The sequence below is a fragment of the Gymnogyps californianus genome, chromosome 23 (assembly GCF_018139145.2).
Source record: "Gymnogyps californianus isolate 813 chromosome 23, ASM1813914v2, whole genome shotgun sequence".
Taxonomy (NCBI): domain Eukaryota; kingdom Metazoa; phylum Chordata; class Aves; order Accipitriformes; family Cathartidae; genus Gymnogyps; species Gymnogyps californianus.
The window spans coordinates 1,583,303-1,601,755 of NC_059493.1; the positions used below are offsets into that span (position 1 = coordinate 1,583,303).

The 18,453-nt window shown below is 47.9% G+C and overlaps 1 protein-coding gene across 2 annotated transcripts in view; it reads left to right on the forward strand.

Annotated features, from left to right (window-relative positions):
• ZMAT4 (zinc finger matrin-type 4) overlaps positions 1-18,453 on the forward strand; it is a 113,163-nt gene that overhangs the window by 87,438 nt on the left and 7,272 nt on the right. For both annotated transcript variants that reach the window (XM_050910211.1, XM_050910210.1), the window contains exons 5-6: positions 7,356-7,583; positions 16,827-16,923. In XM_050910211.1, the coding sequence (XP_050766168.1) occupies positions 7,356-7,583; positions 16,827-16,923 (325 nt within the window). The remainder of the gene's footprint in view (positions 1-7,355; positions 7,584-16,826; positions 16,924-18,453) is intronic.

An 18,453-nucleotide genomic window follows, 5' to 3' on the forward strand; every position in this document is an offset into this window, starting at 1 on the left:
CTGGCAGCTCCTGACCATCCCCGCAGCGAGCCAGGAGGACGGATCTAACATGAACTAACGTGATAATTTGCAGCTGACTCACTCTAGGACTCCTCAGGCTGCTCTCTGCAGCTGGCAAGTAATTACAAGGGCACCGAGAGAAGTAGTGTACTCGTTTATGGTATTTAATTGTCCAGTGCTTGCATTAGTGCTCGGAACCCCATCCCTCGTGTGCAGCATTCCAGTCATTTCTCCGCCAGCACCAAAGGACCTGCCACAAAACCTAGTATTTCTGGTTAAATCCAGGTGAGTTTCTGAGGGTCACAGGGGTGCTGGATTTCAGGGAATAGCGCATGGACCGATTCCCACGTAAGTCGATGATTCGGATTCACCTGCCAGCGGGGAAAGAGTCACTGTTTTCACCTCCAGGACCGTTGTTGCAGGCAGGACCCCCCACAGGTCTGGTGCTGTTCGGGCAGGTCAGAGGGAGCAGCCGGGAGCCCGGGGTCTGCCTGCCGAGCTGGAGCCATGCGAAGGCAGACGGACAAACTGTGGGCAGTGGTTCTCGATCGATGGCAGGGGAGAATTGATCTTGGCCCAGGAGGTGCCGGCAGAGATCTCGGCCTCTGGTGAACCAATGCTTCTGTTAATGAAATCGGAGATGTGCATGGACTGGCAATAGGTAGATGAGAACCAGTTGTACCCTCTCCTTTGTTAGAGACCTCTCTGAAGCGATGCCGAGGCTGACTTACTGTGGGGTCTGTGCAACACCATGCAGTGACCAGCCCTGCCACGCTGCCCATGGATACAGAGGCTGTAGGGCCCTGTCAAGGCAGGGCTTTCCAAGAGCTGCAACTTTACGTTGTGTTTTTGTCTAATTTTTTAATCATCTGGATGAGCCTCGCAGAGGCTCTAAGTGAGCTGCACCGCATGCTCCCAGAGTAATGGGCTCTTCAGCTGTCGTAATCACTAGGAAAGAGTAACTCAAGGACTCATCAGCTCTTCCAGACACTTGATCTGGAAGATGAAGCTGAGCTGCAGGAATACATTAATAAGCACCTCCCCGCTCTCCAGTAGTTCTCAGAAATGTGCCCTTTGGACACAGCATGTTCTGGGCTTCCTACAGACTCGCCCAGCATTTTCCCACTGGATTTTTGTCCCAGTCCTTCATGGCTGGCACCGGGGAGCTTTTAGTCTCTCGGACAGAGCTTCAGAGGCTCCGGTGCTCACGCGTCCTGGGAGCTGACCACGCACAGCCCTGAGCGTGCTGGATGCTGCCAGGGAGGAGCATCCTGTCCCCGGGGGCTTCACACGTGTCTGTGACAACAGCGTGGCCTGGCTGCGGGGCTGCACGTGGCTGTGCAGGGTTTGAGTGGTGGCTGTGCTGTTTTCGATAGGAGAATTTATTACCTAGCCATTTTTCTTCCCCAGCTCCGTGGAAGGGCACTCCAGAGGCTCTTGCACGTTGTCCTTAAAGCCCTGACTGCCAGAAGGCCTGTCAACGTTTCAGCGTCAGCTTTGACACCCCGGTGATGGAGGCTGGAAGTGCTGGTCATGGAGCTGTTCTTTGCTCTGGCCCCCTGTAATTAAAGGGCTCTTGGATGTGCTCCATCCCGGAGCCCCCTCTGACAGTGCTGGAGCCGCGGGACAGGGACGTGGCATTTTCCACATCACCTTGTGGGGGGATGAGTCGTGCTTTGTTTTCCCTTTGATTTTCATAAGGGAGATAAATAACATTTAATGTAAGATTAATCTGCTCAGAAGTAAGCTGCTAACTTGCAGCAATTAAGAGGTATTGATAATCAGTGTGTCGCTGCTGAGGGATCCAGCCCCTCCTGATGTTCTGGGGACCTGGAAGTTGAGCCCAATGAGCGAGGAGCGGGTGCTGGCGACTCGGGAGGCACGAGCTCATGCTTGCAGTGTAGTTGGTTAGCATCTTTAAAAGAGATCAAGCTGCTATTCTGATCATAACACGGTAATCCTTCAGATGGTTAAATGGGTTGAATGTTTTATTTGGTGTTTCCCTAAGCTCTTAAGAGTAAAGTATTTTTTAACTTTCATGTGTGATCAAAAAAAGTGAGACTCTATACAAATATTTGAACTCGTAATCTTTTAATTAACAAAAAAAAGCTTAAAATGTTTTCAGAATTCACGAAGTGCTCTTATTATGGCTGAGATTAAACACAGTTAATCTGAAAAGGTATTTTAGTGGCAATAGGCAAGTAAAAAAGAGGTAATAACCTCCAGATTTCAATGTCTGATCTTCAGCCTTGCACAAAAATTTATTCTGCTACCATAAATTGTTGTGTTGGCCATTTGCTTAATTAGTGGATCTGCGTGTAAAGGTAGGAAAAATTTGTGAAATTCTTTGCACAACTGTCTTTGCAGGAGTCATTTTGTTCACACAGACGTACAGTTACCTCTGTGGAGCATAACATCTCTTTAAATTGCACAGTAACAAAATGAATTTAGGGGACAAAATGAAGACTAATGAATGCAGTTGAAACTGCAGGGGAAATTTAGGAAGAATTCTTGAGCTGTTGGAGGAGCAGAATTTTCCAGTAAAAAAAAAATGCATTGAAAAATATGTAATACTCTCAGCAAGGGTGCAAAATTTGAAAAATGTCTGCAACTGGAGTTCTGTTCCTGGTCATGGTTCCTGGAGGCAGCGGCTCTGAACACGCTGTGCTGCAAGGCTGCTGTGGGACCTGGAGCCACTGCTGGTGGCCAGAAATTCCCTGAGGCTTCACCTCTGCAGAGCAGCTCCTCTCCAAATACCAGCGCCCTGCGGCTTTATCCTGGACTCGCGTCCGCTTCCAGCAGGAAAGCGGCAGAGGGAAGGATTTCTGCAGATACCTCCTCTGCTGCTGACATCCAACGTGAGTCTGAGTGCTGAGCATTCTTCCCTGCAAGCAGCGTAGTGCCAGAGCACTGCTTAATATTGTACCTGAGAGCAGCTCGGGGGCTTCCCAATGAGTTTCATGCCGCAAGGTGAAATGTTTATCTCAACTCTGCTGAATTGGTAAAGAACAGACTTCCCTTTCGTCACCATGGAGGTTACATCAATCCTAAACTCTGAGCAACCTGTGCTCTGCATAGCATATAAAGTGGTGCAAGACATTAGCGTGCATCCTGCTCTGTGCCCTGACAGTTCTGTTCCCCCCCATTCCTACCAGATAGTCCAGATGCACTTTCTGATCCCATGAAGCTGCAGCAGCCATCGCCTGCCTTCGGGAGGGCTCGGGTCTGTTTTGCAGATGCATGTGGACGCATTCTGCCTCCAAACAGACCGCTGCTTGATATTCTGGGTTTTCTCTCTCGCCAATCCCATAGAAAATTACATCTATTCTCAGTTCCCTTACGGAGTTACACCTTCCCTTTCAATTTTATCATCTTAATGAAATACAGATCTCTCATTTCTCTGCTGGTGCTTTCAGGAGAGGGAGAACTGCCTTAACAGTTGGGCTTTTCACAATGGGAAAGCGATCTCTCATCACTACAGCGAAATATTTGTGATCTTTTCCGTTGCTCCTGCTGTACAAGGTTGTAGCCCTCAGAGGCTTTATGTCACCACTATTGCTGATGAATTTCTCTAGTCATGTCCAACATCTTCTGTCAGCTTGCATCCAGTCATCACTATGAGTTATAAAACAAAGAACTGGGGGGGAAATAGCTGCTGCCTTCATTGATCAAAGTGCAGGCATCGTTTCAGGAAGGTGGAAATTGGCCCTTCAGCACCGGCAGCGCCGCACGGCTGATGTGATGGCTTTGGGGGGTGCCGGGGCTGGTGTGCTGCCAGCAGGAGAAGTTACCTTGGCTTTTTTACCTCCTTGTTCTGTAATTCCTAGTGCGGGGTTTGCGTTTCAGATGTGCTGAAGGGGACAGAGTAAATGGCTTTCAGGTTTGGGTGCGAGGATCCGTCCAGCAGCAGCTGGAGTCTACCTTAGTCCCAGATTTGTCTTCTGAAGAAAACTGAATTTCTCCAGTGCCCTGTTGTCGTGGCTCTCAGTTACTTTCTCATTCTCATGCTTAGTTCCTGGACAGTGGCAATGATGAAAAGCTGGGTGCCATTTAAATACAGCTATGAATAAAAAGCTTTCCATGCAAGAAATAAGTCAAACATTAGTTCATTGCCAGAGTGCTAAAGTGTTTCTAACTTTATATTTTGCTTCTTGCAGCAAAGTAAGACTTTCTCACTTCCCTCCCACAGCAAAAGGGAATGTAAGGCAGACTGTCATGAGCTATTTAGCATTTTGAAATACTTGAAATAGTCAAACTAGCAGCTTTTATGTTTGTGTTTTAGATGGAGAAACACTTTTAACATTTGACGTTTTGTGAGTGTTTATTATTAATTTTTGTGTCACTGCTCGGGGAATGATGATATTTTCTGTTCTGTAGTAGTTATGTAGTGCATATCAAAATGATAAATCCACATTTGTGGCGAAGTCAACTTTCATCTGTTTCTCTTCAGGAGGATTTGGAAGACACGGGATGTTTTCATTAATTGCCAGGCTGGGTTCAGCCCACCTTAGGACTGGTGGTAGTTGTAAATGGAACCTGAGGAATGTGGCTTTACAAGAAAATATTTTGTATTGTGAGTGCCAGGAGGAAATCCCTGCCATGCGGGAGCACCCGTGTGATGTGGGCAGGGGGTCTCTGCCGTGGGGGCTGCAGCCCACAGGGCCAGGGAGAGCCAGGCGTGGTGGTGGGCTCGGAGCAGGGCTGGGGTGGGTATGGGGGGCCTCTGGTGCAATCCCCCGAAGCAGGGGTGCCTGTCCCACTGACAGCCTCCTTTCTGCACTGCATTTGGGTGAGCACAAGCCACCAACCTCATCAAGAGAGGCTGGGACACGCAGCGACAAGGCTGCTGGTCCGGGTGATGGCTGAGCAGCAGAGGATGCTTCAGTCGTATTTCTTTAGTGAGCAGGAGATATAACTCCTGCAGACACCACCAGCTCTGTGAACTTCAGCCTCCCTGGTCCCCCTCTGGCAGCAGCTAACATATAAACAAGGAGAAAGCTGACCAAAGATCTGATAGATTTAACTTTTATAGCCTGGGGCCTGCAGAGCAGCAAGTCAAATATATCGCAGAGTTCCTGGACTGCAGTAATAACTGGTTGTTTATAATGGTCCAGATGCCCAAACATCTCTGCAGCCCAGTCCCGGTGCCTCGCCCGTGCCCCGGAGCTGCTCAGCCCTGTCCCCGGGCAGCGGCAGAGGGCTGGGACCCCGCGGCATCGCCGGGGCTGTGCGCAGTCCCCGCACAGGGCAGCTCCTGGCCCCGACACCCTCCTGCAGGAAGGCTCCTCGGGGAGTGCCTGCGGGTGGTCGCAAAAATACGCGAGCAACAGGCAAGCTACGCTTGCTTGCTTGCTTTCATGAGTCAAGCATATGCAAAGTCTGCATGCTCTTAGTTTGGACAGGCAATATTGCTGTTTCCTAGTTTTCTTCTTCATCACCGTGCGTTGGCCCCTGGCTCTGCTCTTTGGTGTACTTGCACTGTTATTTATGTTGTGTGCACCTCGGAGGGGCTGGGGCTGTGTCTCTTGTGCTGGAACCGCAGGTGTTAGAAAAGATATTTTTAGGAGCAAAATACAGCCGGGTCCTTCCTGAGCCGTGCCTGCTGCCCACCAGCTCTGTCGGGAGCAGTTTTTCGGGAGGCAGCGCAGCCGCTGCCGACCTCGGCTGCCTGGGCAGAGCCGAGACGTGTCTGAGCACAGCCCCGGCACTGCAAGGGGCATCAGGGGCCCAAGGCAAAGGAAGAAGGTTTTCTTTGTTGGCGTTGTGCTTGGTTTCTAACTAGGCTAGTTCAATGGAGGGCGGGCAGAGATTAGGCAGTGGAATCCTCTGGTGGGGTGAAATGAATCCAAACGAGCGGGCGGGCGGTTCGCGAGACAGCTGAACGAGGAGAAGAAATATCTTCTGCAGGAGCCAGTTGTGTAATCACTTTATTAACTAATCCTCGAAAGAGCTCGTTTCGCCCGTGCTGTGCAGAGCACTGGTGGCAGCAGCAGAAGCGAGGGAGCTCTTCTCCAGGTGCCTGGCGAGGAGGGCGATGGGGCCTCAACCAACCGTCCAGGCCATGAAACTGATACCTTGGCAGTTGTCATCAAAAACAATAGAAGCTTATAAACCCCTGGAAATTGATAAGGTTGTAAGTAATGTTATATGTAAGATACAGTTTCCCTGGGCAAAGTTAAGAGACATCCCTTCCTGAGCAGGTCAGCAGAAGATTTATAACAATATTAACTTTCTTGAGCCGTGGAGTCAATCACAGTGGGCTTCAGTCGTAATTATACGTCTAAATATATCCCTGTTTTGCTCACTGCTGCCATTCCCAGTGTCAGACACCGAGGTGGGATCGTCACTTGCCAACCCGTGCTCCGATCAGGGCTCAGCTGGAATAGCACGGAGCCCCTTGATCAAAGGAGAGCGATCGAGCTCCTCCTCACCACCTTAAAATTTTCCTATTCTTGTATCACAGCGTGAGTCGTTTGTTAATTATTTAGATAGCAGACTTTTCATCTGGAAAAGAAAAGAAAAGGAAAACGATATAAAAGGGAATTTTTGAATGAGGTATGATAATTAAGTGCTAGTCATATATTTTTGTATTGCAATGTTATCTGAACTTTATTTTACTTTAAACTGTTTTTCTATGGCTTTGTGACTTATATTGTACAAAGTAGGAAAACTGTGGCAAACAAGGTGCAGCTCCATTATGTAAAGACTAATCACCCATTTTTCTCTGAAGTTGTTTGGGGATCATGTTTGTGTTCCCAGATGGCCTCTTGGTGAATCTGAAGGGAAATAGGGTTAAATTAAGATCGTGGGTTGCTGGTACCTGTCAGTTCACAGCGTGAAGATATTTGAATGAGGGGACTGACTATTGATTTTTTTTTTTTTTTAATCTGTGACAATTTACAATTACTACAGCTTTCCCTATTCTTTCTGAGACCAAATAAATTGAAAAATAAATATGCTGAGATAATGATAAGTCTGTCTCTCTATCTTGAGAAGTAAATGGCTTTTCATGTTTTGTTTATTCTCCACTGGCAATTTTTCCTGGAAGTAGCAATTTAAGCAGGATAAGTTTAGTCACAACAGTGATAAGACATGTAACTGCAATGAGAGCATCCTCCTTTCCCAGCTAGTGAAATGCAGATAGTTGAGGAACAGTCCTGTGCTATCCTTTCATGCTGCTGCTTTTATGAGAAATGGTAGATTTCTGAGCAGTATCATCCAAAATATCCAGTGGGACCCTGTAGCTGCTGCTTATTATTCCCTGTGTCTAATGTGGGATCTGCCTCAGGGTCTGCTGTTACTCAGACAGCAACACTAGCCTGGAAAAGCTCATGTCTGAACGTTTCCTTTTACAGAAACCACTCTGAGTTCCCTAAAGCAGCCGCACACGGGTAGTCCCGCAGCGGTACCGGCGCCGCATCAGCGGAGAGACTCAGACCGGTACTGCCAGCTCTGCGCAGCCTGGTTCAACAACCCCATGATGGCTCAGCAGCACTACGATGGCAAAAAGCACAAGAAGAACGCGGCCAGGGCCGACCTCCTGGAGCAGCTGGGGAAGACGCTGGACCTGGGAGAGCTGAGAGGTGAGAGCACCGGTATGCGGAGAGCAAAGACCTGCTCCCCGTGGGATCTCGTGACTGCAGCGACACTGCCCTTGCCGTGGTCACTGTTCCTCTGGTCAAGTGGTGCAGGGGAGCCCATGGTGCTCCTACTGCTTTATGAGGTTCCCGCTACTGTAAAAACATCCTCTCCTCTAAGATGACAGCCTGCAGTTTTAGCAGCATCCTTTAAAAGTTGTTTCATAGGTATTTCTTTTGGCTCTTCCTAAAATAGTCCATTCCGTTAGCACGCACTTCTATCCTCGAGCAAATGTGGACTATCCCTGTGAGCTGAGAGAGGAGAACACGTTAGAGCGCTCAGCCCCGCAGGGAAATGGGGACAGGGATGTTTGTTGCTGGAGGCAGAGCACTCCCTACATCTCCCTGATGGAGAGCGGGGCATTAGCTGTCTTCTGTAATTTAATTAGTGCTTGTAAAACACTGCAATGGCCCTGGGTCAGCAGCAGAAAAGAGGAACCGAGCATTTGCTATGGGTATGTTAAACACAAGATTTCCGTGTTTCCACTGAAGGGAGAGCAGCCGTCCATCTGTCTGTCTGTCCGTCCATCCTGGCCCTGCCAGGAGGTCAAGCCATGGGTGCTCCTGGCTCTGTGGGTGCTGGCACCTGCGGGGTCCCTGTGGGGGCTGCGCCCCGGCATGACCCATCTTTGGGCCTTGCACCCCTCCTGGAGGGAGCCCCCCTCATGCGGAGCCGCAGCCTGGCCGGTAGCCGCAGCTGCCAGAGCCCCTGAGCATCCCCGGTCCCTCCCGGTCGCAGCCGCTGCCTGGCACCGATGAAGGACCGGCTCCGTCACACTGTGCCTGTTGGTGGAGATGTGCTAATTTATACCGGCTGAGGATGCAGCTAAGACTGAATTCTGAACAAAGCGCCTCTTTAATATAGAGGTGTAATTACAGGAGGAGAGGTACGAGCCTCCTGTTGAAAGTTTTCTCTGTGGTCTTGATTATAATCCTGTATGCACACAATGTATTTGGCTGAAGTAGGCTGAGGAAAAAGTGCAGGTTTGATTTTCAAAACCATGCGGGAGAGGAAGTCTGGTTTGCCAGCAAGATATTGCATTAACATTTTAAAATACCTTTTTTTTTTTCCTTGCTAGATGAAATAATTTTCCTTTAAATACTAATGACTATGCAGTATATTGTGCATTTCTTGATCTCAAATAAACCTTGTAATGATTATCCAGATCCTTGTGTGCTACCTAGTGTGACTCACAATGCCATAAATGATTCATGTGGCTGAGTCACTGCCCGCTGTTGAAAATATGCGGGGAAATAAAACCTGGGACAATAACATGGAAGTGCTTAGTACTTTGAACTGTGCCAAGCTCAAGAGTGGCTGAGGATGTCATTAACTGTAAATAAATCAATTGTGAAGTGGTTTATTCATTTAGCTTGTGCCTAGGAGAGTTGAAATTGGAGGGCTTTACATACTCATCAGCCCATGTTGGTTTTTAGCTTTATGGTGGTTCTGTGCATGGTTGGGATTTGCAGCTGAATCTAGTGTGGTCCTGCCAGCGTCCATCGATTGCAGGAGAGGGGGACTGCAGGGCTGTGCCGTGGCTGTACACATCCCCAGGTACAGGGGGAGGCCAGCTTTGGTCCTCTGGTTGGGCTCTCCCAGGCTGTTGTTTCAGAGTCTGCAGTTCACGGGTGTCCAGTGCTTTCTGACGCCGACGAGCTGCACAGTCAGACTCAGTGAGCCAAGGAAGATGTCCTTGAGCCTGCTGATGGTGTCCTGCAGAGCTTGCCTCTCCTGCTGGAATAGCAGTACGGCTGGCTAATCCTCTTTTTCACAGTTTTTTTTTTAACTAGGGGGTGTGATATGCTCTCCTGTATGCGTTTACCTGTGAGGCTAGAGCAGGTCTCTATGGATGTAGAAGGCAGATCTCTGCAATAGCCAACATGGAATGAGATCTGCCTTCTGTCCGAGAAAATAGCCTTATGTTGGCAGATAAAGTCATATCTGACTTCAAGAGAAATGATAACAGTGGCAGTTCAGAGATACCCAGTGGCGGTCTGTCCCAGGTTGTCAGTGAAATCTTGTCTGCCCATTGCTTTCGATGTCCGGTGGGTTTGGTGTTCGGCAGTACATGGTAGGGGTTATAGCCATCTGCTCTCCCTGCTCTGCGCTTGTTTTGGTATCTCGGTATTCGCTAGAATGCAAACTCATTTCCTTTCCACGCTATTCCTGGTGGCTTCTCCCATCACAACTTAAATATTAATTCTATTTTGACTACTGTGGGAGACAAACATTTGATGCATTGTGTGAGCCTGGAACAAGCAGTGTCAGTTGAAGTACAACATTTCAGCAGCCTTTGATGTTTTGGTAATGGCTATAATAAAATATTTATTGATAAATATGAGTGTGTATTTAGGGAAATAAGAATAGAGATATATTTTTGGACAACTGATATTTATAGGAAACAAAAGCATTGATTCTTCTCGCCAAGTGCTCATCCTGCAATTTTGAAGTCTTATTTTCTTCTCAGAAATGAGAAAGAGGAGGGGGAAAAAAAGGGAAAAGAAACCTCACTAACAGCACCGTTTCTGTGGTCTGTATTGAGCCAAAGCTGCAGTACAAGCGAGTGCACGGTCACACAGTTCACGTGCTTTGGCCGAGTGGAGGGCGCTTTGTGGGTGATGCGGCAGTGCACGCCGCTGCTCTGGGCAGGCTCCAGCGCGGTCTCTCCGAGCAGCGTCGTGCGGCTTTCCAGCCTTGCCGGCAGAGCCGGTCCAGGACCCCCTGCTCCGAGGGCTGGCCTGGAAACCCCTCTGCTCTTACTTGTTAGGAGAGCGTGTGGACATACCCTGAAAGAGGAAGAAATTAGGAGTTTTCTTCCTGCAGAGCTGCCTCCTCTGGCTGCCGCCGTGCCCCAGTCGATCCCGGAGTGGATCATAAAAAGACAGAACTGGTGGGTATGGTACCAAGCCCTGAATTCTGGGCTCTTCCCCCAACAGCTTGCGCCTGTTCAGCAACACGGAGCAGAAGCTGCTCCGTTGGAGGCACCGGCGCGGCTCCGTCTGGCAGCTCTTGCCTTCCCACAGCCTGCGCCAGGCAGAAAGAGAATTGCGGTTTTGCTCCATCAGGTCCCATTTCACCAGTTTTACTTCACGTCTGGCATTATCCATCGCTGAGCTGTCTTTCGTTCCTCCTCTGACGCAGGTGGGCTCTGCAGGGGCAGAGGCCTCGCAACAGAGACTGGCAGATCTCATTCACGGGGAATTTAATTAATAACGGACTCTGCTTATTGCTGGTGCTGAGCCAAGACCCCACAGCAAAATGCTCTCTCTCCGAAGGCTGGTGCAGTGTTTGAAAGTCTGGGCTCTGTTACGTGGATTCAGTGTGCCCTTTCCCTCTCCCTTTCTTTCCTCTATGTACACCTTTGAATGAACAAAATGAGCAGAAGATTTAACGTGCAGACAGACCCTCCTTCATCTCGTCAGTGCCTATAACCTGCGCTTCAGCGCCTTTTTGCATGACAACAAACAACTTGCCAAGGTACCTTGGGCTCTCTTTGATGCCTGCCAGTAAAACTTGAATTTTACGTAGCGATGGAGACAGATTCAGGGCCAGCCTTGTGTACCTGGAGCTGATTAGATGGGATCCTGTAAATCGCAGGAACGTGGGTCTTCTTCCTGGGGCACTTGGTCCCTGGTGAACAAGAAAAGCACCAGAAACTGGTGCCCCTCAAGGGGATTACACTGTGAATGCCTAAAATAAAATACAGCAGCCTCTGCAGTAAAGCAGGATCGGGACGGCTGCACAGGGCTGTTGTCACCTGAAGCCTTTGTATTTTCAGGTAAATTGTCATAGTTGCAGATGGTATCTTGCAAAATCAGGCAAAGAGCTCAGTTTCATTTTCCTTCTCTGCTCATAATTTCTTTGTATGCCTTATAAATACTTTTCGTTCTGTGCTGTCACTTTTGGTTAGTAAAAAGCGATTTAACAAGTACTCCCCTGGAATGTCTTTTAATGCATTTTATGCAGAATGACATTAATGACTTTACTTGTTAATATTTTATTTAATGGATATAGGAGCGCATTCAATTTTACATGAATGCATGTCATGATGCAGGGGAGGGAATGCTGATGTGTCGTGAGGATGCAGAAGTAGATGTGAATACAGACAGAGCACAGCATTTCCTAGCACGGGCTGCTCTGGTTGGGACCACCTTCATATTGCAGACTGCCTGCTGTGCTAATGCTCGACTCCAGCACACTTTGGTTGGGTGTATTTTATGAAACCATAGTTTCGGCCAAGTTGGCAGCTTTGGTGAGCTCCAGTGAGATCAAATACTGTTAATTTTGATACTCTGGAGGTGATTGTTGCCTGTGGTTTCATCCTGCAGTTCATCTGAGGCTAGTTTCCTTTCTCTGTGTCTCGTTTCGGTGGAGTTCGTGTCACACTCAAGACTTTTCCTGTACAAGTCCGTCTCAGGATGCCGGATTTCAGCTGAGAGGTCCCGCAGCCCTTGTCCTGCCGCAGGAACAACGATCCCGGGCGCAGGGGCACGAGGCGAGCAGGAGCGCGTCTGCTCCGGGGCAGCGCGGTGTTGGGGAGCACGGTGCGGCTTCTGGCATCTTCCCAACCGGCCGGTCCAGCCCCGGCAATGTTTGCGTCCATCTAAAACGTAGCCGTGTGCGCTAGCAGCCGTGTGATTCTGCTGAGCACAAGCGAGTTCACAGAATCGGCCCGTTCTGCGGCCGCATTTTCCAGCCGATGGAAAGAGCTGCTGCGGCGGAGCAGCGCTGAGTCCCCCCAGTGCTGGATGCGGGGAGGGGGGACAGGATTCCCCCTCGTTCATCATCATGAGCAGCCTTGACATGCTGGTGGAAAAAAATCAGTGTCCCCAGTTAGGAACTGTAATCGCTGATGGTGTTTCCTTCTACACAAGTAATTAAGATTCAATAAGGCTGCTGTTAATGTATGCTGTTAAATTAGCTGCTGAGCATTAGAACCTTATTACCTTAATTTAAAGTATTACCAGTTTCTTACTTCCCCAGTCCTGATCTCTGCCGTGCGGCGATCGTGGCATGGTCCGAGGGCTCAGTCTGCAGCAGGGTGCTAACGCACTGCCCGTGTCAGCCATGCACTGCCTTCCCCGTCCTTTCCCCTGTGTTGTGGCACGAATGTACGTGGTTTCTGGCACCTATTGGCTTAATAAAGGAAACAGGAGCTATGGACAGAGGGTTTGACTATAAAACCATTGCTGCTGCATCAAGAATAAATTCAGTAAGGAGAGCATCCGTAAGCACATTTGCAGTTTGATTTTTTTGTTCCATGCCGCAGCACGACACATAAAAATATAGGTGACTATTTAAATACTTCTGTATTATCGCTTGCTTGCTATTTTCAAGTACTCATCTGAATATTTTTGAAATATTTTTTAAAGAAGGTGTTTAACTTTATGTTGGGCCAAATTCCTAGGTGAAAGATGTAAGAGGCGCTTGAGAAAAGTGGGACTGTTAGTATAGCTAGTGTCTGAAGTTCAAAAAAAGACAAGTGATTTTTTGGGAGTCTGTAGGTACAGCTGGGGAATGGTAAGTGTGTATATAGCCCATGCAGTTAATTATGGTAAACTGATCAAATTTGAGACTGCCATACATCACTTGTTCTAATGAATTGTTTTAACAATTTCTGCAGAGAAACAATATTGTAGAAAGTCAAAAGAGACTATTACATGGTACATTAAAACTGTTCCTACAGAACACAGCAGCCCGTGCTAAGAATCCCACAACTCTGGTATTTTTAAGCGGATCCCTTCAATTAAGCTTGAAACGTTCTGTTCAGATCTTCGTGGAAGTGAATCAGTGCAAAGCAGAAACACGACCGCAGAGACTCTAAAATTTGCAATTCACTTTTTTTCTAGGAGGACAGGACAGAAATTACTTTAGCATCAATGGTTTACTGTAATGCCAATGTACGTGTAATGTCAGCGATGCTAATGCAGTCTGTGATGCCAAGGGAATTATTAGGATGTTAAAATACAAAAGAGAGGAGAATAGAAGAAACCACTCTCTGACAATCAGCAGAGTAAGGGAGACAACAGAATCAGGGTCTGGAAACGCTTAGGCTGCATTTATATGCTTAATTCATGTCAGGTTTTGCCCTACATACCAGGAGTAAGAGCCCTCAGATTGCTCTCCCTCTCAGGGATGTCCAGAAGGGAAACAGGCGTTTAATGTACATTCAGCCGCACTCTGCTCCCTTCTGCAATATCTGGTTTTGTTGTTGCCATAGTTCCTAAAAGAGGCTTCTCGTTTCTCCCACAAAAAATAGATGTTGAACCCAGCTAGTGGTCCGTCTCTTGGCCCAGGTCACTTCCTTATGGAAGGAGAAAGAAATTAAAAAAAAAAAAAAAGAAACGAATTGAATCTGCTTTTGCAGCTTTTGCAGGTGTGGAGGAATTTCCCCGGCAGCATCGTGTTCTTCTGAGATTGCAAAAGTCATTGAGGAATGTTTTGGGTGAAAACCTGTCTAGAAAGGCAAAATAGAACATTAGTGTATAAATAATTACTTGATCTATCACGTGCTAGGCAGGCTAATATCCTCTCCAGAGGGAGGGAGGAGTGCACTAGGGCACTAAGAATAAATGCCTCAGAAATGGACCAAACTGTGCATTTTTCCAGGAAATCTAAACTGACACGAATCAAATATAGTGTCAGCCATTTTCAGCAGCCACTGGGCAGCATGCTGTCTTGGGAAAAGGCCTTTTCTCCTTCACCTCTAATTCTGATTGCTGCCTGTCTGCTGGGTTCCTATTTTTAGGTTTTCAGCTTTTCAGAGATGGCAAAGTCTTGGTTTCCTTGTCCTGCTGAGAACTGAAAATACTCTCAGCCTTAAGTCATTAAATTATAATTTTCAGATGCAAGCTGTTAAATGAGGAAGAAATAATTTTCCTATTTAGTACAATAGATAGTGTTGAGAAAAGCGTTTTTTGTATCTCTCTGGGCATCTCAGGCGACTGTTTTTCTCAGGCAACTCTGTACGGCAGTTGCATCCATAACCCTGACCTTCTTCCCCCTTCCCTGAGACCCACCCAGGACAATTCACTTTATTAGAAGGTCTGAAATAACATTGAGTGGAAAGGATGGTATCGGAAGAAAAGCCATAATAACTGTCCCAGTCTGAGTATCAATCTCCAGTAAAAAACTGAACTTTGGTAGCAATGTAAAAGCTATTACAATTTTTAAATGAGCAATTTTTATTGTATCCATAAATCATCTCCTGTCTTGCCTTTTTTACCTTACATGACAATTAGTTGAACACGGTTTGGAGACATTTCTGAGTTGCATACAGAGAAAGGTGTCTCTTCTCTTATTATCGTGCTCTCGTCGGCAGTGCCTGCCGTTATAATCCTGCAAAGTCTCCTATTCATGTTCTGTGCATGCACGCTCTTTGGGTGAATAAATGTCTTGTCTGCAGTGGATGTCTCAGAGACGTGAAGTTTGAGCTTAGCTGAATAAGCGAAGCACAGGCTGATTTTGTTGGGTTTAGTTCTTCAGCTCGGATGTTTTCCAGTGAATGTGCCGAGAGATGGTTTCTGTGACTTTGCTTATAAATCACTTCGCGGCTTCTGTTTGAGATGTGCATGAATCTGCTTAATTGCCTGGTTTTTTTTTCTTCCCTGCAATCTGTGCCCAGAGGCAGAGCAGTGAATTAGGAAAGAGATGCTGTTTAAACCAAGCACTTTTCCTGCGCGGGGAGCCATGGGTGCTGCTCCTCGGGGTGAGGGGGGTGTGTGCGTGTGTCTTCCGTGTGTCCAGCGGCCCCTTCTGAGGGTTCAGCTTTTGCCCTCTCATGACCCAGGGAGCGGTACAGGCCATAGTCCCCATTTCTGTTGCTCTGGGGGTGTTTGCATGGTTTGGTTCAGTGCTGCTGACGCCATTTGTCTCCTTTTTGCTAGCAGGAGATAAACCTTGCATGCATATGACCTGTGCGCTTCTCCGGAGTCCAGCACAGTCACCTGCCCTGTCTGCGCCTGCATTAACTTGCTCAGCCAACTGCACTGCTGCACTTAGATCGTGTTCTCTGCAATTTACATCGCAATAAAGTAAGATGCAGTATATTTACTTAGAAAATCACTTGTAACTGTGGCAATCAAATAAACAATGAAATGGAAAGTAGCAGAGGCAGCCAAGAGATTTGTTAGAAGGTAAAAAGCAAACAAACAAAACAAACCCCCCCAAACTCCCACAAAACAAAAACAACAACAAAATTTCATAGTGTTTCTACTGCGATGAACCCACTGAGATGTTATTTCTAGTTCAGTGGTACTCAGTTGGCCAGCAGCAAGAACAACAGCTTTATAAATAGTTGTTTGTTATTGTATCTGTGAAGGGCTAAAATTAGCAGAGCAAGGGCTGCTTTGCGGTCAGGGGCTGTAGACAGGTATTGCAGCCAAGAGTAAATCCGTCAGGCAAACGAGCTCTGCCTTCCAGCTTTTGGATGGCCACCTGGTACCCGCGCCAGGCTTCCAGCTTTGACCTTCAGACGAAGGCTGCCGAGTCACCGGCTCTTGGAGATCAGCGGCTGCATTCCGCAAACACAGCCATTCACTTCGATGGACAAATCAGAGTGGATCCCTTTGGGGAAAAAAAGGTTCCTAAGTGATCTGGCTCCTAAATACACTGATGAGGAATTGCCCTGAATTGTGATCGCTTACAAAAAACCAGAGGAATAAATGGGGCCTCGTGTGCTCATTAGTCTGAGTCCAATGATGCTTTGTGAGAAAGTCACAGGAGAGGGATGCCGGTGCTGATGAACTGCGGGGACCATGGTCTCCAGGAGGGATTTGCCTTTGAACCCTGCTTCGTTCTGCTCGGTCTATGCCTCTTAAAAATATTCCTTTAGGCTTCACTCTTCACTAATGCTTGGATGCTCTGGCCTGGAAAGTAAATAGATGGGTTACTGTAAAGAGAAATGTCTGGGAAACTGGAAATGAAATTTGAGATCTGAGTGTCTTCTAATTAATTAGAAGTTTGCTGGGGGGCAAGGGATAATGCTCCCCCCCCCCCCCCTTTCTTCAGCCATTTTCACTCATTTGTACTTTCCAGCTGCCATTTTGATTCTGAATAGTCTGTAGCCCAGGCACGAAGATGTTTTTCCTCCCAGTGCAGCCCTGAGCTTGCCCTCAGCCTACACCGAAATGCACGGCTGGTGCTGAGGGCAGTGCACAATTAATGACTCTGGGTTTTCTTCGCAGGCCTGAAGCGCAGCTACACGTGCAACATCTGCAACGTCACCCTGAACTCGATAGAGCAGTACCACGCGCACCTGAAGGGCTCCAAACATCAGACCAAGTGGGTATCTTCGTGCTTTTCCCGGTGGCCTCCTGTCTGTCTGTGTCTGCCTAGATGAATATATATATATATATATAAAAAAAATAATGCTTTACACTCCGATAACCCTCTCATCTGAGGAGCTCTGGGTTTTGCAAACACAGATACCGGAGGCACCTCCAGCTTGAGAAATGCAGGGCTGAGCTCGGATGGGCTTCCCGGAGTCCCACCGAAGCGGAGAGTGCTGTTTGCTCTTAATTTCCTGCCAGTCACGGCATGCCCCAGCGAAACCTGCTGTCAGCTCCTCGCGCGTTCCACACAGCCTGCTGCATTTCGCTGCTGGAGGTTTGTCCTGGTTTCCTGGGTTTCTGCCTGCGGGCTCTGGGACAGTCCTGCAGGCTCGGCTGGGGCTGGAGAGTCGTGAGCCTGCAGATGTCCCGGGGACAGGGGCTCCTGCCTGGGGAGCTGAAGTGTGTTAAGGGGCTGTCCTGCTTTCCTGAACACCTTCCTTCTCTCCTGCAGACCCCTCCTCTAGCCCCCTTTCTCAGGACCCCCCCCCCGCCACGGCTATCATTCCACACGTCCTCAGGGGACACCCCTCGTCCTCAGCTTGTCCTTCATAGATTATCGGCTCTTGGGCAGGAGCACTCCTTTGTTCTGCTCGCGACAGCGCTGTATGCGTTTACAGCACAGAGTACCTTATAGCTTTGCACATCTCTTCCCTGTGTCCTCGGCCAGGATATAGGTTTGCTGTCCCTCCCCACTCAAACATGTCAGAGGATGCTGGGGAACCCAAATATCTGCCCATCCTCTCCTCAAGCTGAGCAGTGCCTGCTGGTTTGGGACGGATGAAGAAGAAATGGGCAGCAGTGACCCAAGACGTTAACGATGTCGGGTCCTGATGCCACAAGCATTCGTGCTTAATGATACCGAGTTTGCAGCTTCTTTCATGTGTTAAACCTCAGAACAGGCACTGGGAGCGTAATGGGATTAGGTGTTTCCAAGTGAAAATATTTTTGCTGTGATTTAGAGCAATTATGTATTACCCAACTTTGAGACTTGGAGGGAGTCTGCTCTGTCAATTAGTACAAATTATTAAAATGAAGTGATAAAGATACATGGTACCAGAGAGTAGATTAATGAACTAATCTCTCTTAATACACTTACATGTGAGCTTTGGGAACCGTTTCAGGACGAAGCACTCAGGACTGCCCAGATTAGAAGAGCGATATAAAAGGTGTCATTAGTTACTGAAATACTTCAGGTAGCTTTACGGGCAGTCTGAAAGATGAGGCAGGATGATCAGAACCAGCAATAAGTACTAATGTCTAATTTTGCTTAAGCTACCAAAGGATAAACACAGACCTTCCCCAGCTGATGTTAGACCTTTGAAGATTCCTGGTATTATTCACGTTAGCTCTGTCCTATTTATTCATGGAGCATTTGAATGTCTTCCAAATGCTACCCTTCCTGGACCTGAGCATGTAGTCATATTCAGGATCTCAATTAGTGGAAGGAACTGATGTGTCAGACTTGCTAATGAGGTGGTGT